This window comes from Lissotriton helveticus, chromosome 9, assembly GCF_964261635.1.
Source record: "Lissotriton helveticus chromosome 9, aLisHel1.1, whole genome shotgun sequence".
Taxonomy (NCBI): domain Eukaryota; kingdom Metazoa; phylum Chordata; class Amphibia; order Caudata; family Salamandridae; genus Lissotriton; species Lissotriton helveticus.
In genome coordinates this window covers 433,843,182-433,869,033 of record NC_136070.1, presented here as the reverse complement: position 1 = coordinate 433,869,033, position 25,852 = coordinate 433,843,182, and the positions used below count along the sequence as shown (strand labels likewise).

The 25,852-nt window shown below is 42.4% G+C and overlaps 1 protein-coding gene across 2 annotated transcripts in view; it reads right to left on the bottom strand.

Moving 5' to 3' along the window:
• The window catches only part of EXOC3L4 (exocyst complex component 3 like 4), a 482,394-nt gene that overhangs the window by 372,400 nt on the left and 84,142 nt on the right, over positions 1-25,852 (bottom strand). For both annotated transcript variants that reach the window (XM_078660229.1, XM_078660230.1), the window contains exons 3-4: positions 14,381-15,029; positions 7,555-7,672 (exon numbers count right to left, since the gene is read on the bottom strand). In XM_078660229.1, coding sequence (XP_078516355.1) covers positions 7,555-7,672; positions 14,381-15,029 — 767 coding nt within the window. The remainder of the gene's footprint in view (positions 1-7,554; positions 7,673-14,380; positions 15,030-25,852) is intronic.

Below are 25,852 nucleotides of genomic sequence, written 5' to 3'. Positions count from 1 at the left end.
TTAGTACACTCAGACTTCACGTCAGGGTCCAGGGGAACGGGCATTTGGATGAAGAAGTCATCCCGATTTATTTTACAGACTACTAAGACTGACGCTCATGGCCGCTTTGCAGCAGTATGTGGACAATGGGAGGGAACACCCCTTAACGTGGTGTCTGTCTATATCCCACCAGCGCTACATGCGGCCGCACTTCCGGACCTGGGAAGGTTCCTGTTAGAACTCCCTGATGGAGATCTAGTGGTGGGAGGGGACTTTAATGCGGTGGCTGACGCTGCGCGAGATAGGTTCCCGGCTCGGGCGCCCACATCCGGTCCAACCCGATTCGGTGAGTTCCTGGAAGCACAGGGTCTAGTAGATATATGGCGGTGCTTGCACCCCGAGGATCAGCAATACTCTTATTATTCAGCCGTTCACAACTGTCTGTCCCGTATTGACTATTTCCTTACACTGGGGGACGGCCGCCTCGCGATTACTGATGTGAGGATAGGGCCCCGGGGTATCTCAGACCACTCCCCTTTGACGATGAATCTGACATGCTCGGCGATTGCCCGAAGGAGAATCTACCCAATTTACCCGGGGTACCTTAAAGTACCTCGCATCCGTAAGGATCTGAAGAGGACAACTAGGTACTATTTTTCGGAGAATTCAGATTCAGTGGCCTCCCCGACGACCCTCTGGGAAGCGTACAAAACAGTGTTACGGGGGCAGGCGATCACAACAATAGCAGGACACAAGCGCTCACAAAAGCAGGAGCAGTTAAATCTGGAACTGCAGCTAGAACAAGCAAATACGGCCCATATGGCGCACCCGTCAGAGGACACACTTCATTCACTCCACATTTGCCAGCAATTACATGACGATCTCCTCAGGCGACAAACACTAGGCAATATTGAGGCGACTACACATAGGGTATATGACATAGGGGACAAGGCCAGTAAACTACTAGCATGGCTAGATAAAAAAAAAGAGGGCACTAGGCACATTTTGCAACTAAAGGACTCAAACGGCTTACTTCACTCATGTCCCTCTAAGATTATAGAAATCTTAGCTGATCACTTCCAAGATGTCTACACCCCCAGAGCCATGGTTACGGCTGAAGCGGCAATGTCGGCGCTTCAGGATGCACGGGTCGAGACTCTACCTCCGGAAGCAGTTACTGATCTAGAGGCAGATCTGACGGAGGACGAGATTCGAGCGGCGATAGGCGCATTGCGCACAGGCAAGGCGCTGGGCCCTAATGGGATTCCGATTGAGTGGTTCCAGGCTATGACGGACACCCTGAGCTCTCCTCTGCTGGCCATGTTCACGGAATGCCGGGAGGTGGGGACTTTACCCCTAGATCAACGGGTGGCAACCATAGTGGCCATCCCAAAACCAGGTAAACCGCCCATAGACTGTACGTCATACCGCCCAATCTTCCTGCTTAACGCCGAGGCGAAGATTCTGGCGAAACTTCTAGCAAACAGACTGCTCCCGTACCTGGCGCACTTAATCCACCCGGATCAGTCGGGCTTTATGCCACATAGAAGCACAACACTGAACCTCCGGCGGGTGCACAGAGTATTGGCGCGAGCCCATCGACTATCGGAACCAGCGGCCATACTATCATTGGATGCCAGAATGGCATTTGACATGGTGGAATGGCAGTACATGTTTGCGGTATTGGCTCGCATGGGCTTCGGCCCCAAGTTCCTTTCTTGGATTAAATTGTTATACGCGAGCCCTGTAGCACATGTAACGGTCAACGGCCACGTCTCCCGTACGATCCCCCTGGCTAGGGGGACGCGCCAGGGATGCCCGCTATCCCCCCTACTGTTCGCACTAGTACTGGAACCTCTGGCTTCCGCCCTTTGGACTACCCCGTTATTGAAAGGACTGCAATGGGGTGATGGATGGGAGGATAGAGTCTCCCTGTACGCTGACGATATGTTGGTGTACCTATCGGACCCGATGGCTGGTATTCCACAGCTTTTGGAGATCTGTGATGCTCATGGTCAGACCTCCGGATACACAATCAACTGGACAAAATCTGTCATTTATGTCCTGAAAGGTCCGCTACCCATTCTTCCTGATAGCTGTCCGTTGATGATAGCCACCACCTCATTTAAGTATCTGGGTATACACATTGCCTGTGAGGTGGATGTGTTCTATGATAAGAACCTGTTGCCCCCACTTGCCCGCCTGAAGGCGGACGTGAGACATTGGAAAGCCCTGCCTCTCACACTGCTGGGACGCGCGGCATTATTCAAAATGATGGCTCTGCCGCGCCTTCTATATGTACTGGAAAACACTCCGGTCTTGATACCGCCTTCCTATTTCCGGAAAGTAACGGCGGTGATGACGGACCTGCTGTGGGGAGAACGCCCTCCCAGAATAGCACATGCCAAACTCAATCGTGGGTGGTACGACGGAGGGATAGCTTTGCCAAACATGCAGCTTTATTATTGGGCTTCACAGCTCAAAGTCATTAATCAGTGGATCCACGCACCACAGGCTGACCCAGCATATTTAGCAGATAGAGCGCAATTAGGAACGCGCAGCATGTTGGCTCCTCTCTACAATTCTAGCCAAATGGCGACGCTGTTCGGCCCAACCAAACATACCGTATCGCTGTGGCACAGGGCGACGTTGCGACTTAAATGGAAAGGGGTCATAACTAAGCTCACTCCATTATGGGACACCAAGCGCCTAGGCTGTCTACGGACATACAAAGGCTTTAATCAGTGGGACACCATTGGAATCTCAACAGTGGGAGATCCCTGGACCGCTACGGGTGTGATCCCTTTCTCCCAATTACAGCAGCAATACGAGCTGGGCCCCAATGAAACGTACCGATATTTACAAATAAAGCATGCATTGATGGCAGCGATTGAGCCAGGGTCGACTGTCCCGGACTCCTCGCCTCTGGAAGACAGACTGCTCACAGATTTTATGCAAACAGGTGCCACCTCACTCACCTATCGTAAATTGCTGAATAATCTCCCAGACCCCCTGCTCAAGCTGAGGGAGAAGTGGGAAACTGAATTAGGGGCCATGGATGAGACAGACTGGAACGCCGCACTAGCATCACCTCGAGAGGCGGGCGTTTCAGCTCGATTCCGACTGATACAATTCAAAATACTTCACAGGGTATACTACACCAGAACCGCCCTGCATAGAATGCACAGGGCAGAACACCCGTATTGTCTTAGGGGATGTGGGGAGGAGGGGACATTACTGCACACACTTTGGGATTGTCCCATTATTTTGACATATTGGCAACAGATCATGCGCACTATCTCCCAAACCCTTGATACCTCATTGACGCCAGATGCGCGTGTGTGTCTGCTGAATGTGTGGGAGGGAACCGACTTGACACATCGGAAGCGGCAGTGGATAACTATTGGGCTCATGGTAGCCAAGCGAGACATCGCGCAGCGGTGGGGAGTGCCTGACATACCTACGTTGACACTGTGGTGCAGAACGATGGATAAACTCATGTTAACTGAACGGGCAGTGTACAAACTGAGAGCCAACCCTCGCAAATGGAACGAGATCTGGAAAGCATGGAATAGATATAGAGGGGGACTGTGTGAACCCCTTTCTGAGGAAGTGGAAGACAGTTCGGGAGATGAAGGGGAACTGGATGAATGAACATTGGGAGGTGGGACAGGGGCAGAAGGGAAGATAGCGACCGTATGACATGGGGAACGCCCGGCCTAGAGCTCAGGAGGGGATTAGGACACATACTGCAACACCTACACCGGCAAGTGGCGACAGAGATGCCACGAAATGTCTAACGATGACTATTTGATCTGTAAGAGTCTAAAGTTTTGTTTGATTTATATAAAAATGAGACGATGCATGATCCGAGACTACTTATGTATTGCCTAGCAACATTGTTCGAATTTGCTGCCGGACCAGAGAGTTGTCAGCTAAACAGCTGTGTACATTCATAGAGGTGATATCGCATGTGTAACAGTAACTGTTGATTCGCTGACTACTACCTTGTATTATTGGCATACTTACAATAAAGTCTTTAAAAAAAAAAAAAAAAAAAAAAGGAAGAGAGCAGATGTGGAGTTAGAGGAAAGTCAGAGTAAATATTATGAGTTTATGATGACATGAAGCGTCTAGAGGATTCTAGGCAAAAGATGCTCAAGACAACAAGGTTTTTTAAATGGTCCATCTTATAATATCAGATTGTAATCTGTGATAGCTTGATTTGCCATCAGAGGGGGGACAGGGGCAGCATCATTTTGGCTCATGTTTGACTAGGCCACATATATGTTTACGAATGGTTTTATATATTTGTGTGACAACATTATTCATGTAATGTAGTGCGTTTGAACAGTTACAGAAAGAGCATTCACTGTGCAAACTTGACATTTATATGAGTGTCCATATTTGCTTTTTCCCTTACAGTAACAACAAATTGCAGTTCTCACATATATCTGCAATTCTGGGGGTTGAATAATATTGTAATTCTTATATATTTGCGTATTCATTTAAATAATACCCTGAATTTATTTAAATTCAAAATGTATCCGTTTCAATAGCGCTTTACAACTATATTGTTTAACCATATATGCATCTGTAATCATGCATTAAAACGTGAACGGAAATGCTTGCGTCACTAAGTTGATCGAAGGCCTTAAGCATTTGGATTTCTTAATGTTTAACTTTTAACATGAATGTTTTCTTTCGATGCAATGTTTTCCTCTCCTCTATAGGAGCATTTGCATGAGCTTATGGTTAAAGAAAAGCACATTGTATGAAAGAGATAGTGAGCCTAGAAATTAGTATGTTTTGGTAAGGACAAGAAGCTTTAACAAATCAAGGGAGGACAACTGTTTTGTGTGGACTAGGGAGACTGGAGAATTCCAAGGACGCTCTAATATGTGGACCAAAGGAAGGAAATCTAGAGTGTAGTTGCCAAGTTTTGGTGTTTGAAGATGGAAAATAATGTATCATGGGATTCTCGAAGGTTCTGTTGTAGGTATAATTCAGGATTATACTTCAGCTTTATTCAGATTCCCTTTAGACTCTGAGAGGTACAAACCTCCTGGCGACATCTCTGTTGTGTGGCTTCATGCTATTATTCTTTCTCTTTAGAGAACTTCTATAGAGGTTCTGCTATGCTAACACCATTCTCTGCTTCCCTGACTTAAATAGGATTTTTCCTGATTCCTGGTTTAGAATAGGGCTTAATAGATTTTCTTAGACAACCTCATGTATAGGCAGGAGGTTCAAAACTTCCAATCTACTCACCAGACTTTATTTCTCATTCTCTGCAATGCAGCTACGGAATTCCTCATTTGCTTTTTGTTATTGAGGATACATTTTGTCAGACGTTTTGGATATCCATTAGTGATTCTATATTTTTATACTATGTTTCTGAGACTGATTTATATTAGCTTGACTTTGAATTTGTAATAAATCCATACTTTATCCCATCTACTGACTCAGAGTTTTACTGTGTGGGTAAATGGGCTACACTGTAAGTATGAAATTGTAATCGATCCTAACTCTAAACTTCTCAGGCAGCTACAAACTTCCATTGCAGAGGGCAAGGAAAAAGGAGCCCAAATTCAATGTGTTAAACCTTAGAAGTGCTCTTAATAGAGCAGAGACATCCTGTCACCTTTTCCATCGAGAAAGAACATTTCATTTGAAAGTGTGTAGTAGAGTTTTATGCAGTTCTGCACCTTGTGTACTTGTGGGCACTCACATTCTGCCACATTCTTAGGATGCCCATATTTTCCTGCATGCATTTTAATATGAAATAGTAAAAATGTGTCGCCTGAATTTCAAATAAAGTTCTAAATCTATAACTGCAAATTGGCATACACGAATAGGTGCAGACTTCTGTCTTTTTAAAATGGACAATAATATTCCATGTTATGATTGGAAAATCTGGACATCTGTGACTACTCTTTATCACGGTGATCAAAATTTCAATAATCAACTCTACAGCACTTTGACAGCATTTGGGGTCTGATGTCCTTATGTATAACTTTAAAGCAAGCTATATTTGTGAAGAAGTAATTTGGCACCAGATATTACAGACACTGCAGATATTATTAATTGCAGTGTGAAAATGATCACGGGATTAGAAGCAAGACCATATACATACCAACTGGAAAACCATTTCCCCTTGTTGCTGCCTAGCAAAACCCTCCCCACCTCAACAGTGAAAACTGGAAAGGATGGGATGTGACAAGACATGTTTTAATGTTGTGCCATACACATTACATTTGCTTTTTTTAATTACGGGCAAAAGAGCAGCAGCTACACATATGCCAATAACTGAGAAAAGTATTTTAATGAACATGACAAATAAAAGCAGCTACTGATGCTTAATGGTAGAAGTTTTGAAGTGAATACGTGGGTGAGTTCAGACTATTTTGGTGCAACGCTCAGTCCGTTTAATGGCTACCTGAAGGCAACAGGATATGGTACCAAAATATCATAGCCTAAGTATTGCTTTAATAAAATTATTGTGTCGTAAATATTACGCACAAAGATTGTGGCCTCTGGAGCTAATAATAGAACATCTACAACCAATGGAGTGATGTTTTTGTAAACGATATTTCAGCCATGATATTTATGTCAGGAAATATTTTTGTTGTTGATATTCTGACACACAGCCAGAAACGGAGTACTCTAGTGTGTGGTTGAATTATGACGTAGTGATCTTGTTGTCCAGAAAACCACCACTCAGGTGAAGGGGAATGCATCTCGAGAGTAGGGTGTTGAGATGCATCCTGTGCCTCCTGTGTTCATTCTGGTTCAGTGCAGCTCAAAAACACGCATTCAAAGGGCCATCTCTTTTTAGAATACTTTAGCCTGCTGACACTTATATGGGATGGGTTTATGTACTGGGCTAACCAAATATGGTTCAGTCCAGAATACTCGACCTTTGTTGTACTTTTCGGACATACTGAGAGAGCTACCAATAATGTTTGTGTTAAAACCTGTACTCTTTCCCTAGACGGAATCCCTTTAGCCTTGAGAAAGCCAATGGTAGGTGACAAAACATATATTGGTACAGCCACTGAAATATAATACTTCTAGGTACTGTGACACCCTGCAATACTAGAACATCTTGTGAATATAACTTCCAAGTCACGTTTTAAAAAACAACTATTTTGAACATATATGTTCTAAAAAATACAATTGTTCCCCATATATTGCACAATGTTCTCAAGAGTAGATGGAACCCAGCAGAAAATGCATCCTCCTGGGTAGGAAGGGATGGATTTGAATTCTTTGCTTGATAGTTCACTGTAATTTTTGGAAGATGTTTGCCCTTCACCGGAACACACCAACTGGAATACATCTGATCATTCTACCAGCATATTTTTTTCACATTCCACATTTTGCTGACCTCTTTACTTTACAACTAGTATGAAATGTGGATGCATACAATACATACGTCCTAAACATAGAACACTAGAAAACCTTAGCAAGTCTGTGCCCGTGATAACACAGTGATGATTTCTCTCATCTCAGGGATATTTATACAAACCCCTTTCGTACTTGAAAGACGGTGCACCTGTAACAAAGTCTTACCTTTAACGATATGAGATAGTTACTCTGTAATTTGTCCAAAACATCAGCATCTAATAAAGGACCAAGAATTTCGGTATTGAATTCTGGCTTCAGATCAGGATTACCCATGAGGCTTTCACTAAAAACAAGGAAAAGATACATTAAGAGTAGCCTTTTCATATATATGTAAAATAATCACAGAGAATGTATTTGATTTGTTCTCTGTGTCTTCAGACTGTATTCTAATCGGTCTCTAACAACTGAATTTCTCCTCTTCTGGGTACACAATGTCAGTTTAAAAGATAACAGTAAAAACAGTAGAATACCTTAAAAAAAACCTGATTGCTTTCACCCTGTTTTAACAGCATTATGCCTCGAGACGGGACAGAAGGCCACATGTACGTTGCTTTTTCTTGGTCGCAAGCCAGTTGCGACCGGTGAAAAGTATTTTTCTATGTACCTACCCAATTTTGCTATTCGGTAACCCATTAAGGAATCGCAAAATAGGTTCGCGATTCAGTATTAGGAAGGGGCGTGTTAAGAGCGTCACTTCCTAATAGTGGTATGTATGAATATTTTGCAACTGAAAAGCGGTCACAAAACATTAGCTTTTTACCACCAAATTCAAAAACGGGCTGCATTAAAAAAAATATTTTGCTTTATTTAAATGCAAACACAGAAATGGCGGTCTGCTGTCCCCAGCAGGCCACCATTCATGTGTTTTCAGTGATTCCCAATGGGTCGCAAATTGCGACCTACGTCATAAATAGTAATGAGGTCAATTGCGACCAACTTAGAATTGCAAACAGTGTAAAACACACTGTTGTACATAGATGTTTGCGATTTCCAAATAGTGAATTGCAAAAATGTGCTATTAGGAAAACGCAAACATAAATGTTAGTACACGTGGCCCGAGTTCTAATAGCAAATAATTGAACGGGCACTTGCAACACTTGGACAACACTAAGGGGCAGATTCCGATTCAGGAAAACCCTCTCCCAAAAGCCGTACGGAGCGTTTTTCCTATACGAATCGTACCCTACAACCTCCCCCATACGTACGATGAAGTACGATTCGTACCAGGAGCAGGACTCCGTACGAATCGTACAAAGACCGTACAACTCTAATCTCCGTACGATTCTCCCTCGGAAACTGCTGTACGCGACATCCGTATGGTTCGAAGCAGGTTTTCCTGACCCAGCAAGTACGATTTGTGTCGGGTACGCACCGTACGACGCTTTTTTTACGGGAGCCCAAAACGTCCGGAGAAGCAAAGTACGCGTCGAAACAGGTACGGAACAACCCCCCCCTGGGTATGGTGCATACACCCCATGTCTGCAGGGGTACGATTCGTACCCCTGCGATCATGGGGTGTACGCACCGTACTCCACGATCATGGGGTGTACGCACCATACCCCATGATCGCAGGGTGTACGGTGCGTACACCCTGCGATCATGGGGCACAGTGCGTACACCCCATGATCGCAGGGGTATGCACCGTACCCCTGCGATCACGGGGTGTACGTACCGTATGGTGCGTATGTGATTGTGTGGTTGTCCGTACGAATCGCCCTTACCTGACGTGGACCGCACGAATCGCGTCCTCATACCCCGGTCCGGATCGTACTCGGCGGGTCGTACGGCATGTTTACGAATCGTACGGTTTACTGTGAGGGTCCGTGTCGTACGGTTTCTGCCTTGCAATTCGTACGGTTCGTGACGATTCGGACGGATTGACGAGATACGGATCGTACTAAGGGATTCGGACGGACGTATGCGATTCGTAGGGAGAGGGCTCCGGATACGATTCGTACGGAAACTTTTTTCCTCGAATCTGAATCGGCCCCCAAATTATGCAGTTAAAAGAAATTATATTCGCAGAGAACCTGATTTACAAAGCAGTTACAGTGGGTATATGCAACTAATGTGGCAATGAATATGCAAAATCTGTCTCCTGCATCATGAAGTCACTGTCACTGAATTTTTTGTTCCAACGATCCCTTGTAACTGTAAACTTAGTAAACCTGAACCTCTGCCTACACACATAAGATTAGGGCAAGGAAAAGAGTATCAGGCACTATTGCAAAGGAGGGGGTGCACTTCTAAAGAAAGTCAAACACGTGCACCTATGGCCTTACAACTTTTCACGGGTGCGGATTACTGACATTCACATAAAAGCAAATGCGCTTGCAAAATTGTTCAAATTTTTTCTCCATGTGATGGCTCTTTCTCCCTGATGAGAAATCCCTTTTCCTAGACCTTCACTAATTTTGGGGGGCTGCATATCCCCTTCCCACCCAGGAAACAGATATACTTCTTGTCAAAAGTACATGTATCACCTTTGACAGTGTTGGAAGGAGTTGGAGAGGAGTTTGTGAACATCCACAAAGATGTACATTTATGGGTGTTCGCAAACTCACTGGGCATTTCCATGGCCGTTATTAAGGGATCACCAGGGGTCACAATTACGACCCCTAGCTTGGCCCTTGCTACGCCTGGCACTGCCTTTGCGACCCCTGGGCTCAGAGGTGGCAAAATCAGTGCCAAGAACACAGTGGTGTCTCGCATTATCAGAGTCTGGCTCTAAACTCGTTTTTTGCTCATTTTTATTACATTAATAGGTAAGAATAGTTTATTGTTCACTTTTAGTGTAATAAAAAGTGGAGCAGCAAGACCTGGACCTTCACTGGCATCTTAAATAAGAAAAATAAAATGGTTTTAATATATGTTGTGTGCGTGCATGTGGGTGAGAGTGAGTTTCGTCGAGAGAGTGTGTATATGTATATGTGTGAGTATGTATGTGTGTATATGGGATCGTGGATGTGTGTGTGTCAAAATGAGTAAGCATAAGTGAGTCAAAGTAAGCGGGAGTGAGAGACTGCAAAAGAGCGATTCAAAGTGAGAGTGAGTGAATGAGAGTAGTTGAAAATGAATGAATGCAAACCAGTGCTAATGATAGAATGCGTGTGAATAAGTAAATGTAAGTGAGCATGTGCTATTATGCTTGCAGATCCGATGTTGGACCTGTCATGCTTCTTGACTTATAAAAGCACCCTTGACAAAATGTTGGCACTAGAATACTAGAGGCAATGCTTGCATATGGGATATCCTCGGCAAAATGCTACTGCTGGCACTCTACAGGTAAATTTTGGCATGGAGCATCCATGAAAAAATGCCAGTGCTGGCCTCCTGGAGGAAATTCTAGGCATAGTTGACATCTGTGGCAAATTACTTATGATGGCACATTGGGGAAAACTCTTGGCATATGGGAAGACAACTGTGGCAAGGTCATGGGGTCATCCATGACAAAATATGGCCCTTGTCATACTAGACATAACCTTTGACATAAGGGACCTCATAGTGTAAGAGAAGCAGTATTAGGAAAAGTCTGGCACTGGCATATTGAATGTAATGTTTGGGCAAAAGGGGCCACCATGACACAATGCTAGTCCTAGCAATGGAGGTAATTATTTTTGACATAACGGGGAACCCACAGGACATTCTGATAACATAATTGGGTGAACTTATGGGGACTGTCAGATTTCAGTAGCTTGGCACACTATGAAAGGACTCGAATATTTAGTGACTGTTTTTTAAAGACTTTGGCTTTTAAGCGAATTTATGTGAAAATTTGTGTATTAAAATGCACTAATAAAGCCCTTTTTAAAACATTTTCTCAGGGAAAAGAACCCCCACCCTTTTTTCTTCCATAGAAAAATATATATTATTAATTATGCAATTATGTCACTTCAGCGATGTTAATTATTATTGTGAAGTCATCAGGATTATGCAATTATGTCACTTCAGCAATGTTAATTATTGTGATGTCATCAGGATTAAGGTTTTGCGACATCACTTCTTGAAACAATGCCTGGTCAAAAGTTATTTGATGTCACTTCCTGTGACATCATTACGGTCAAAGGGTAAATTACGTCACTTCTGCTACCCCTGGCATTTTGGTGAATCAACGTCAATGGGTGTTTCACCCCTGGAACGTCCACTCTAAATTCACTCCTTGCCCTCTGTACAGGATAACTCACATGAAACTCGATGAGTGAGCAAATCCTTTCATGAGTGCAAAACAACATTTTCTGAATTTCCGTAGGTTTTTTGGCTTATAGTGGCAAAACATACATATGCAAATAGCTTTGTAAATCGGGCACAGAGACTTGTAAACTGGGTAAAAATGGGAAATTCCTCCAAGATGTTATCAGACGCCAGAGCCTTGAGGCATTTTGGAGATTAAAAAAAAATCTAATTCAATCAGGCTTTTATTTTACTGTGACTTTTTGCACCCCAATCTATTGCAGAGACCAGAAAGTTGACCATCACCATAATGCTGCGTCAGCACATTGTTTTCTTCTTACTCTCGATTTCCTAAAGATATTTTAGATGAGCAGTGTATTAACAGTAGCGTTTGGAATCCATAGCATGATTCTAGACCCTTACCTCTTCTATCCCTCCTTCCCTCTTCTATCCCTCCACTATTTCTTTTCAATCCAAAAAACAGAATAACATTTCCACCTCTCAAATTAATTTCATATTTCCCAATACTAACTCCCATCCAATCCCCTTTACTCACCCCAAACCCCTTCATACAGCTATAAACTTTAAAAAGAAAAGTCTAGACTCTTCCCTCTTTTATCCCTCCACTATTCCTTTTCAATCCAAATACCAGCCTAACACGTGCCCCACTCAAATTAATTGCATATTTCCCTGTAGCAATTACCACTAATCCTGTTTGGGTTCTGGAGTAGTGTGCTACTCATCGAAACTGCGCTTCAACACCTCATCAGGGGTAGCAAGCGCTTTATAAATACATACCTTTTCCCTCTTCTATCCCTTAACTATCCTTCTCAATCCAAATAACTGACTAACATATCCACCACTCAAATTACTTTTATAGTTCACTGTACTAATTCACCAATAATCCTTCATGGGTTCAAGAGTAGCATGCTAATCGCCGAAAAAATGCTACAACGCCTTATCAGGGGTAGTAAGATCTATATAAATGCAATTTCAATGCAATTACAATACAATACCAATCTCTTACGCTTATTTCTGACTGAGCCAGTCATCCTAGATAGGGTTAATACTTATTCTGTAATACTGGATGTGGTCTCCATGCAAACTTCGCCAAATAAATTCCAGCAACATTTTTGTGGGGAAACCTCCACGTAATCTGAGATATGCAGCTCGATACAGGAGAAAATATGCACTATTAGTACACCGGCACTTATTTTTCCACATCAGACAATTTCCGAGAGCAGGAGAAAGGAAAAAAGAAACAGGAAGAGAATAATGGAAAACTGTCGCTAAGGTAGAAAAAAGGAATGTGCAAGAGTGCGATAAAGGGGAAGGGAGTGTGTGATAGTGGGTTAAAGAGGCATGAGGTGGATTAAAGACTAGCCAGCCCTAGTGTTTGAGGCGCTGGCATTTAATTGCACCGGCCACGGGCTTCTGAGCAGAGCTTTGGGCACCTGCGCTCATTTCTTTACATATTAACCCATGGACTTTGGTACATCCTCGTAATATAAGGAAGTGAGCGGAAAAGCAAGACTAGAGTGGAATGTCCAGCTGTCAGTGGATAACAGGAAGCATACTGTGCCTTTCTTTAGTTAGGGAACCTGTCAGTAGTTAAAAAGGAAGGGACCTAGGATTGGTAGGCGGTATGGTACACAAAGGAGTAACTGTGGTTACGGGGAACAGTCTGTAGCATTTATACACCTCATGACATAAGTAAGTGACAAGAGAGAGACTAGACACTGGCCCTCATTACAAGTGGTACAATTTCTGTGTGATTTTTAACTCCTGGTAGAATTACGCCACTGGAAATTACAGGTGTCTCCGGGCAGAAATTATAGGGTGCGCAAAACGAATACCCAGTAATTCCAGTACGGAAGACATTGGACCTTATTTTTCTGCTCTAAAGTTTTCCAGGCTCAGTATTGCACAGACCTGCACCGAACTCTTGCACAGCCACCCGACACCCTCATACTTGTAAACGTACATGTACTTATATAGCGCAAATCACTGACACGGTATCTAAGCGCTTGCTTAGGGTACCCGTCCTGGTATTCCCCTGTGAGATACCCCGGCAGGGTATCCACAAGGTGAAAGCCAGGCATCCCGCCGCGAGGGGCTGCAGTGGAGATTAAGCAAGCTATTGCCCAGAGTCGCAGAGTGTGACCCCGTGAGTCGAGTAGGCACCGGAGCGAGAATTATCGAGTCCGTGGAATTTTAGAGCCGAGACCCGCCGAGGCCGGGAATCGAACCCTGGTCCAAGGCTGATCTCAGCTTCCGGGTCTGCCGCCTCTAACCACTGAGCCACACTTCTCCTACTTCCATGCCCCTACCACATGCCTTAAGAGTGAGTGGAAAATGTCTGCAGTTTCCTGCCTGGAAAGTTGACAAAATACATAGTGAAGGACCTGATATCCGCATCTGTGCAGCTATTCTCCATTTTGGGTAGAAAACTCAAAATAGCTGGAATTTGGTTCAGGGACACCGGCCGGAATTCATACAGTCTCGTTGTGAAAGACATAGAGGGGATTTCCATACATTATTAAGATTCATATTGCTCTGAATTTTCTAAGAGGTAAACAAACCACAGTACCAACACAAAATTAACTTTTAAAACATGGATAGTAAAAAGTACAAATCAAATCTATTAGAATGTTAGCTCCAGAAACCTTATTACTTTTGCACAATCTGAGTATGGTATAGAGACTACAACCTTCCACTGAGCCCCAATTGAGATATTGCGATAGGCCTAACAGATGTGGCTCGCAGCATCATAAAGGGTTTTGTTGTTATTTCATAGCCAAAAATAACATTTAATGCTTACCACTGGTATGTGTTGGTAACCCATGCCAGCACTGAGTGCAAATCTTTGAATTCCAGACTTCTGCTTAAAAGGTTGTCTGTTATGTGCCTTGAAACCATGCGGTGGAACGCATGCATGTATGTGTCGCAGACTCCAAAGTTTTCCGTGTAACATGTTTTCACAGGACCTTTGACCTTCAGAAGGTCCCCAATGACGCGTTTGGTCACAAGCGTTAAATGCAGAGCGACGCACTCCTTCTTTTCTGATGCCAGCAAGACGCTGTTTATCCTTTCTTTCACGCTCTCCTCGACAGTTTCCTTCCAGACGTCTTTCCATTTTCTGGGTGACCCCAGAGTATTAGAAAGAGTTCCAGTCATCTGCTGGTGGTCAATCCACTGTCCCTCTTCTTCACCAATGACATTCACAACAGCCCTCAATAGTTCTGCATCTAGGGACCCCTTGCCAAGGGTGTCTTTTATGACAGCCCTCATCTTTTCCACCAGATGTTTGTACAAATACTCCACGTCCTTAACTCTCCTGTTATGATCAGAGCAACTGTTGTCGCTTGCCTCTGGAGTGTCTTCTTCTAAAAGTTCTTTCTCCATACGTTGTATGATTGAATAGGCCTCTTGCAGCTTTCCATTTCTGATAAGTTCATACACTTCCATCACTGAGGGATAAAGCACAGGAAGTTAAAAGATTCATCCAAGACACACGCTCACATTTTACAAAGCAACATTTCAGTACCTAAACCAGTAATCATTAAAGCAATACACCTACAATGCACGAAGAATGCGGACAATTTTTAAATGTGGTCAAAGTGTAATGCCAATTTAGCAAAACAAAAGAGAACAAAATAAAGATCAAGGGGCATATGTATGAAGAAGCCCTTTTGCGATTCCTTAATAGCGATTTTTAGCAAATTGGTATTAAGGAATCGCAAAATGCTATGTATGTAGGAATCGCAATAATAATTGCGATTCCTTAATATTCCTTAACTGCGATTAGCAAATTACGAATGGCAATTAAGGAATACCTTCCCACTTATTCCTATGGGCTAGGAGGCCCACAGGAATGAATGGGAAGACATTCTCAATTTGCGATTCGCAATTAGAGGATCGCAAATTGAGAATGCAATTTCAAGGGTGCCAGGGTGTCAAAAGGACACCCTGTTGCACCCCTGAAATATGTATATTTACACATGTGGCGCACACAGATGCCCTAAGGGCATGTATGTGTCCCACAAGGCATTTTGAAAAATGAAAAAAGTGCAAATTACCACCAATTTAAAGTTGGTGGTAATTTGCGATTTCTTAAGGCCAAATTGCACTTTTTCTGTGCTTCATACATTGCATTTAAGTGATCGCAATTTGCGATTTCTTAAATGAAATCTCAAAATAGAGAATCACAAATTTAGCGATTCTCTAATTTGCGATGCCCTTTTGGGATGATACATTGCAAAAGGCCTTTTCCCATTCGCAAACGGGCCGATTCTGAGAATCGGCCCATTTGCAAATGGGAAAAGGGCTTGATACATATGCCCCCAAATGTATTAATGAATGTCAAAACTGAGAAGCACATCACAGGCTGACAAACGTCATCAAAATGGAAACTATTAGATGTTAATCAAAAATATGAAAATATGTCACTAAACAAGATTAGAAGCAAAAGAAAAAAAAATGCTAAGTATAGCAAACATTAGCTTAGTCAATAGGTCTCGCCTGTAACACAGGAGGACATACCTATTGGCTTTGCCAACAATTTTTTTCTTTGCCATATTTTTGGCAACAGGCATTGTAAGATAACAATCCAGGCCAGGACACACATTGCCACTGTTTTGGAATAAATTTTAATAAATAAAAGGCATTCCTACACGGTCACTTGGCGTAGGTACATGTGTAGGTATGCACACGTAATGGAAGCCATCTCGAGTGTTTTAAAAACCATTCCAAGATGTCAATTCACTGACAGAGCTGCTGGCATCAGACAGAGCAATGGGAGACAGCAAGCACTGGGGGGGTGGGGGGCCGGAGAGGGGAGGTGGAGCCAGCATTTAAACAAATTAAGAGACGGGGAGGGAGAATAGGAAAGAGGAGCATGGAGAAAAAGGAAAGAGAGAAAAAGGGAGGGAGGGAGAGAATATAGTCACAAATGCTCTGCACTTCAAGGTCAGGGTTTGAAGGATAAACACATCCAGTCAAAACACAGTGAGCCCAAAATGCTCATTGGGCGTCACAAATGTAAGAATAGAGAGGAAAGCCACTGAATCACGAGCTGCCATCGCAACCTGAGCTAGTGGCGAACCACAGCCAATTTTAAGTCTCTAATGGATACTATAGATCTGTTCCTAAAATTCATCCGGAATGAAACACACCTCATTCACCCACGCACAAACAATGGCTATGCTCTACATGATGATGAGCAGGAAAATACTGTCTGCAGACAACAAGAGAAGAATGGGGAGAAGGAGTGACAGAATTTACCACATTAGTGGCACAGTGCTGGACAGAGAGGCAGAAATTCACCAGGAAGACGATACAAGACCTAATGCTTGAGTTATGTCCAATAACATCCACTACTGGTAGCTATTAATCAGTAATGCACTTTTGTTTTCTTCCGGGTATTATCAGCCTATAGTAGTCATGCCAGGTTGCATATCAGAAACTGCACTGTCACATTAATTCAACCAATTCCTCAGTCTTACATTTGCCAACATCCCTTTTCCTTGACACTCCTGCAAAGGCACTTTTGAAAGAAGGTTCTATAAGATTTTCCAATTCTGGAATGGTGTTCATGCACCGATGAAACCCATAGCCTGTTTGTGCCCACCAGCTGATACACAGTAGATATATCATAAAAGGAAAATCCAACACTCACTTTGTTCCTCTAAGTATTTGATGGCAAATGTTGTGACAAGATACATAAGAAGTACACAAGAAAGAAGGCTCATTGGTAAAATGGTGTCTAAGTTAGCCTGCAAAATATTGCACACTCTTTGCAAACCATGTTTTCCTGAACAGTTGACAGCATATATTGCCTATGTGGGTGAATCCTCACACCTTCCCCAACACCTACTACTTGCAGGAAGCAATGATTAAACATGGCTGTTTTCAGTGCAATACCTTAATTAGAGTGTGTCTTCAGCATCCTAACATCATGATTCAGGTGTCTAGAAACATCTCGGTGAGAAATGCTAAATGTTGCAAAGTCACTGCCACATGTGTAATGTCACATAACACTGAGGAAGTGGATGACATGGATGAAACACTAATCTCACTAAATAGACATGAGCTCAACCCCCTGGAAGCTATGGCAGAAAGCAAACAGGATTAACTTAGAGGCATTTTTGAGCTCAACCCTCTGGAAGCTATGGCAGAAAGCAAACAGGATTAACTTAGAGGCATTTTTGCAGTATTAAAACAGTAATAAAGAATAGAGTTGGGCGGAATGTTACATTCCATCAATAAAATTGACCAAATTTGGTGACACAGCATTACTTCTGTTATGCAGAGATCTGGCCAAATTCAGGCAATCCCCATGTGGCAGAATTGTTTTCTACGAAGCTCCAAAAATGCAAGCTGGTGAGCGCAAGCGAGATTTGGCATCCCTTAGCGCGATTTTGACACATGGGCCGTCGCCAGAGGTCATGGCCAGATGGTTGCCTCTCAAGCCGATTTGCTGTCTTTTGAGTAGATTTTCTACTTGAGCTGCAGAAAAATCAACTTGAACAACTGTGCACTCTTGCGCAAGCATGGTGCTGTTTGTGTTGATTATCTAGAGCTGCTCGTGCTACTGGCACTAAATTGCAGTGCGAGCAGCGCAACGTGCACTCTATCTCTGCGGTATCAAGCAGAGGTTTTATATAACTCCATGGAATTCCATGGATTGAAACTCTGCGAGCTCCGCCCAAAGGCAAAACAATCAAAATTCCAAAAAGAATGAGAAACATAGAATAAAATGTAATAATCAAAATGACACCAAAATTGTTGGGGTAGAACAGGACCTAGGTGCTATTTAATGCTAACCACAATGGAGCGCAGGTCAGATACCCTAACAACGTCAAAGGTTTTTCCTTCTGACTTCAGTCCTCTGAATCCCGAATCAACATGAGAGTAAACTACAATAGCTTCCCAGGATCACAGGGGAGACACTTAGACAACTTGGCAGGCAAAATACAGTCCCGGTCTGTTGCCAAGGAACAGTTGGGCGGTAAGACTGAGTGGAATTTGCTGAGTTCCGCGAAGTTACAAAAAAACTCCACCGCGCTTCACAAGCAGTGGAGTTCGGTAAGTCATGCTGCTTGTGCTCCTTTTTAGCACCAGATGTTTGTCCCAAACTGCAAAATCAGCATGAACAGCCCCATATGCAGCACAAGAGGGTGCAGCTTCTTTCTGCTGCTCGAGGAGATGTTCTACTCGAGCAGCTACTTCCTCAACACGAGTGGCAGGTTTCTCAAAGCGTGTGGTAGTAACCTGCCGAGTCCGCCCATGTTGAGAAATCGCACCAGGAGGAGGTCTAGCAGTGGGATTTCACTCGCACTTGCTATCTTAACATTGGTGAGCAGCAAGCGAGAAAACACGTTTTTCAGAACCCCATGCTCTATGTGGAGCACGGAGTGGGATAAACTCTGCAAGTGGAGCGTAGTTTACCACCTAGGCCTACTTGGTGGTTCGAAGAAATGCCTCTTTAGCTTGGTTTATCCCTGTGCCTTGAACTGGAGGTCAGCCTTATAACCCTGGACGTCCACTTTGTTGCCCTGGGTAAAAAAGAGAGAGCAGGTCCAGTCCTCCAGGGCTCTTCTCAGGTTACAGACAGCAGGTTTAGTCCCCTTTAGACTTTCAACACATCCAAGAGTTTTCTGAAGTTGGTGCATGGAGATGCCACATATATGCCTGGCATGAGCTTGTGTGTGAGAATGTTCTATATAAGGGAGGCTAAGAATGAGCAGGCGCTCAGTTTCCTTATTATTAAAGTCTGGCAAATTTATGCTAATTCCAGGATTCTCAGGTGCTTCAAGAGGGTACAAGTGGCCACCAAATTACACGTACAATGTGAAATTCCATAATACAACAATTCTCCATTGAGCACTCAAATGAATAAATTAATTGTCCAGTCATGATTGTATTCATAGTCTTCTTTATTAAATGTGCCAATGTTCAGATCTAGTCAGCACCTGTTTTGTCAACAACTGACTTCTTCAGGGGAAATTTGTTTTCCAAGTCCATTCAGTATGTTGCAGTCCAGCTGTTAATGAAGGTACCAGGTTAAACACCAGCTTCTATAGTGATCAATCTGTACGTTTATAGTATATGCACTAGTCCAACCCTTTAGTTGCCTCGCATGTATGCTTCGTTTATTGCCCTGAGTATGGCGTAACGTCTCCACTGAATCCCTACGGGGAAAGTAAAGGAGGTTCAACCTCAAGTGTATTCTCCAAAATCTGTGCAACACAAACAAGATCACTTGAGGGTCTTTAGGTCATCACAGACCTAATGTTTATTAGGAGCTTATTTTATAGTATGGATCATCAAAAGATTTTTAAGAGGTCGCCTCACCCTCAACTTATCAAGGCATGCTTCTTCATTTGACAACCTTTCACACCAGAGTAGGAACAATGCCACCCAGGTGGATTCAACCAAAGGAAGCTAGCCTCCCCTTGGGAGTTCTTATAAGTCTATGTTCAGGACAAAGCGCTAGGTTCTGTTTTTTGTGGGAAAGATAAAGGAGTCTAGGTATACTCAAGGGATTCATCTATTTGGGGAGTACCTCTGGTATGTTTATAAAACATTAGAAGGATGTCAGTCAGCTGCTGATTTTCAATGAATCACCTGACCTGAAATTATTACATTACCAACATATATTGCCCACTCGTCAAGCCTAACATGGTCTAGGGTCTTTTTCAGGGTAATCAAGCTATGGTATACATTCAAACCATGCTACAAGAGTAACAACTGTAACCCTGCCAGTCTCTCTGCTAGTTCAATTTCACCCATGTCATATTCAACTATGGGCATCATGGCAAGAATGTGGGGGACGCCTCCTTCATAGTCACCATTCATCAGAAAGACAAGCATGAGGTTGCCACCTATTGAGCCCCAGTTCACTGTCATAATGTTCCGTGTAAGTCATAATTCATGATTGGACATTGAATTCATAAATTTGAGTGCTTGAGAGACAATTGTCAGAATGACCCTAACCTAACCAGTAGGGTACCGTTTCCAGGGACAAACGCTAACCACTTTAGGCATTTTCAAGTTGGCCACAGTCTTTGGCCACACTAAATGTAGATATAAAGTGGTCAGAGTCTATTGCTTTACTAAACAACAAATGTCACAAATAAACATTACGTAACTCAAATTATGAACAGTCCATAGATCCAGTACGTATTTTATTTTCATACATAGTTAACTGGATACTTAGTATCAATCAATAGGTACCAAAGGTTGTTGAGTCAAACAACCGTATCAACAAGCATATCAATTAATTCATTGAATCAAGTAATTTTATAAACATAGATAAGAATCAATACATTTGTAATTCCTCGTATGGATAGCTTGAAGTTGTCAAGAAACGTCACATATTATTTACATGGTAATATAACAATGCGCTCATAGTGATCAGAAAAAGGAGGTAGTTAGAGGGGATAGGTGTGATGGGATGAAGGTGGGGACTGGGTAAAGGTGTTGTGACCATAAAACAATCACAGTGAGATTCAGTGCAACCTTTATAGTCTGGTTTAGATCGATAGTTCCATAAAACTCTTTCACATAGGATCCGTATTACTCCATAGCTTTCTCCTATGTTTAGAGGAAGGGTATGATCTGGTCGTCTACGTTTCGACCCCTGGTGTAAGGGTTAGTGGTAACCTCATGCTGGGGTCTTCATCAGGACATAATAATATAATTAAAATGAATATATCGAACTATTGGCCTAGATCATTAGTACACTAGGACTGTTCACAGGAACCCTTGATGGTCCCAACCTAAGAGCCACTGGATGGCCTTACGTAAAGTATGCATTTGATTCCTAGCCCAGTCCTAGTGTACTAATGATCTAGGCCAATAGTTCGATATATTCATTTTAATTATATTATTCATAGGCGCTCCTGTCCTTTTCGTGTCCTGATGAAGACCCCATCATGAGGTTACTAAGTATCCAGTTAACTATGTATGAAAATAAAATACGTACTGGATCTATGGACTGTTCATAATTTGAGTTATGTAATGTTTATTTGTGACATTTGTTGTTTAGTAAAGCAATAGACTCTGACCACTTTATACGTACCTGTTCAACTGACCCAGGTCAGATAGTTTTTAGGGTTTACCCCGTTAAAACTCATCACACTAAATGTAGGATATGAGTGCTGGGGGTGGGTGTGAGGAGAGAAATATTAGAATCTAGTGTTAGCGCTTAATTTGAGCCAGTGGTTTCCGATGCTCATCACCAATACTTAATTGTCAACACCAGCATTTATGACTACTGCCACATGGTGGTAGTGCTTGTGTAATTTTGAGATGTAGTGAACAACCGTTGTTTATTAATTCAATATAAATTAAAAACAACTAACAAGCCATTCTTAAATCTTTGGGGGGCTTCAAACGGTCTGAATTGTCACACTTGTAGAAGTGTGATGGTTAGTACTTGTGTAAGTACCATCATTGGCAGTGCTGGCAGGGGCAATGGGTGGTGCAAGGTGAGGTTGCCTCCTGACGAGGGACCTGGCACTTATTTTGTTACAAATTAAGCACTGCATGATGTTATCTCACATTAAAATCTAGATTTTTTAAGTTCTTCTACCCACAACAATCCAGAAAAAGACATCTTGTATAACAAAGCTGAGCTTTCATCAACTAGACAGTGGATACACCGAAACTGTTTTGGCATTCTGTATCCCTCCTTTAAAGTGTGACCCAAATGTTATATGTAAACCTAGCAAACAGGCTGTAACATTGTAACGTCAAATGTTTGCCTGCCCTCTGTGCTTAGACCTCACTGGCTGTGAAGCTAACAGAAGGGCCCTGCCTAAGTGCCAGCTAACATTTGCCTGTGACATGGAAGGCCTCATGAATGTGTGTCCCAAGTGTCATATGAAAAGCCCCAGAAGACCTGGTAAGAAGGATGTGGCATTCAAGGAGGGCTTGAAACGTTATTGTCAAAAAGGATTCTCTCAGTCCCGCTGGCATATTTTGTCAGGTCCAGAGGTGTCATCTTTGCCCATTCACATCAGCCTATTGGATTACTACTTAGAGTAAGTTCACACTCCATTCACACCTATTTAAATGCTAATTACCAGCTGGCCAAGGTGGGTGAATAAAATGCCGATTTAGCGTCCAGAGGTTTCAGGCAAGACAAAGATAACAAATCCGACTTCACTACTGAATTGGATTTTAACAACTATTATAAATCGTTTTTTAATATATTTTTCTAGCTAGTCCCATTCCTGAGACTGCAGATCAGTATTTAATATTGCATCCCTGTGTTTTTCTTTGGAACAGCCAAACATGCTACACTGAAACTAGCTTTAAGGGCAGTTTCACGGTAAGTACCTGTTTAACATTAAAAGTTTGTGTGTTCCACTTTTAAATATCATGTACCCTACCTTATAAGCAGTAAGACCTACTTAGGGGTACCTTATAACTAATTAAAAGTAGGATTTAGTCATGTCAGGAGTTATTTTGACAAGCTGAATTTACAGTTAATACCTCACATCCCGGCTACTGATGGCAGGACTTAAGTCATGTTTACATTGTCACTGTAGTGGATGCCATAATGGGTGCTGTGGTCCAAGTGTGACATTTAACTTATAGGCCCTGGGTACACTATGGTGCTATACACTAGGCACTTATAGGTAAGGTAAATATGACAATCAGGAGTACACTAATTTTGCCATGGTGACAGGAGGAGCACAAGCATTTTAGCACTGGTTAACAGGGGTAAAGTCCTACTTGGGTCCAAACATAGGGTTCAGCAAAAAAAGCAAATAACATCAGGATGACCCTGCAGAAAGGGCACATTTCCAGCAAACATGTTTTCTTTTTGCCTATATGGAGCTATTTTAATGTCTCTTTTCTCTTCCGGGCAGCAATTGGGTAATTCCTTGGGTACTGATACACTTTGGGCAAGTGGTCTCTCATATCATCAATTATTGCACTCTCTCTCCACCGGAAGAATTGAGCTTAATCTCACTTTCACAGCCCTTTCAGTATTAATTTCAGTGATGGTTACTACCATCGAGCTTTGATACGGGGACTTGAGCTCTGCCCCAGATTCAAATGTTTTGATGACAGATGCCAGACTTTTGGGCTGGGTGGCAACTCTGGGATCAGTTGCAGTGCAGCGCTTCAGGCCAGGGCTCACTTGAACAATTGGAAGAAGAAGAAGAAGAAGACAGCTTGCTTTTCTTTCTAATCCTTTGCAGGCCAGTTCAGGAAATTCTTAGTAGCAGTCTGCCCAGACAAAATAGACACAAAAGTGTGCTTAAATTTCCAGTTACATCCCTTGACACCCCAGATTTGTTCACAGACAGATAAGTATCTATTGCCTCTCAAAGATGTTCGTATTTAGGAGTAGACAAATATCAGAGTGCATCATATGAATAAGGTGTTTTCATCCTTTTAGGGGTTCTTACTTCTTACTCAACCACCCAGTATTTCAGGAGTTATGTTTCCAATGCACAAACCTAGAAGTGGGTCTTTTTTGCAATCATCACAATTCTCTTGTACCTTAGCTTTACTCATGATTTCAGGACCCGCTAAAATTTGGGACTGATGTCTTCTTGCTGCCAAGGTCAAAAGGTGTGTGTTACACCTTCCTTTCAATTCCTCTCAATTTTCGAGTCCTTGCAAAGATTCAGATCGAGAAGGCAGAGGTGATAAATGTTCCCCCTACTGAATTAAAATACTTTGGCTTCTTTTCCTCTGTCTCACGGCGGTGCCAAAGAAACTGACTCTTTCTTTAGTTCCCTTCGCTCTGTGACAACCTCTGGACACTTACTACCACCTGAATCTATCGGTTTGTAAGTAGAGAGGTGTGAGCTTTTAATTCAAAGGTTGCACCTATCAGTCTCTATTTACATATAAGCTTCTAGGAGAGACTCAAAAAATAACTCTTGCATCAAGTTGATCTAAGGGGTTTGACTTATTAAGGCCAAGGGTGAAAGGTTTATTTTGGGGGATTTACTATTAATTCTGACATTTTTGCAGGACTTCCTTTTGATTCTTTAGATGCCGTGTCAGAAAAGTTAATTGGCATTAAAGTTTTTTTAAAGGCCATCACAACAGCAAATAGAATTGGTGAGCTGGACTATTGTCTTTGTCGCCCTCCTATGTAAGAATGTTTAAAGACAGAATTGTGATGAGATTGGGTCTGGGATTTATTCCCAAAATTAATTCCCCTTTCATAAGGAACAAGAGATAATTATGTTGTTCTTTTGCCCTTATCTTAGCTTGGATTCACATCCAGGGCAGTGAAGACTTACTTAATCTATTGAGTAAAGGTGATAGTTGTTTTAATCGTTTCGGGCCTGAAAAAAAGGGGTTGCAAGGCTTCTAAAGGCAAGTTATGTTGGTGGATAAAAAGTGTGATCTCTCAAGCATACCAGAACTCAGGAAAGGTATTTCCAGGTTCAATTGCAGCCTGTATTTCTGGTCCATGGGCAGAGTGGATATGTGCTTCTTTCATGCTGAAACGTGGATATCACCTTTTACATTTCTTCAAATTACTGAATAAATTCAGTCCATGAGAATGATTTTAAGGTCATCTTAAGTATTCCGTTAAATGGAGTAGTTTAATGAATATATTGCCTGTCATTTTCGGATTGCTTTTTTTGTTTAAATCTGTTTTTATTGTTTTCTGGTTTTTGAATTAAAGTATATTTGACATATTCCGGAAGTCCATTCAAATTACACTGTAGTTTGATAATATAAATGCAGTCATCACAATAGACAATCACAGCATTATTGAGCATGAACAGATCCAAAATGTCATTGATTGGTATAGTACCTCAATATACAGATTTTAACAACCAACTGAACTGAACCCCTCATTGTCTTGGATCACCAAGTGATTATTTTCTTATTGCTTAAGAAGTGTTGCTATTAAATAGTGTTTTTTTAGTAGCACTTCTATCTTGTGGTGTAGCATGTTCTAAAAGCTTTGAATATGGATCACAATGAGTCCACACAGCTTTGGTAGGAATGGGACAAGAAAGTAAATGAGGAGGTAGTGTTTGGGTTACTAACTGGTAGTATTTTTAACTCCAATTTTTCTTTCCTCATCCCAGGACCTCCCTCTCTCTTAGCCTTCATCAACAATAGATCTAGGGGCTTGTGTAAAGAAACAGGAAGTGGGAGAGGTGGGAGTTTTTTCATGGTATATAAATAGAGTGCCACTTGGCATTGATGAAAAGGGGAAAAGGCTTGAGTAGGAAGTGTAAGTACTTGTACCCGGAAGCAGAGCCTTCAACACATCTAAGTTAGTACTAGCACAAAACCA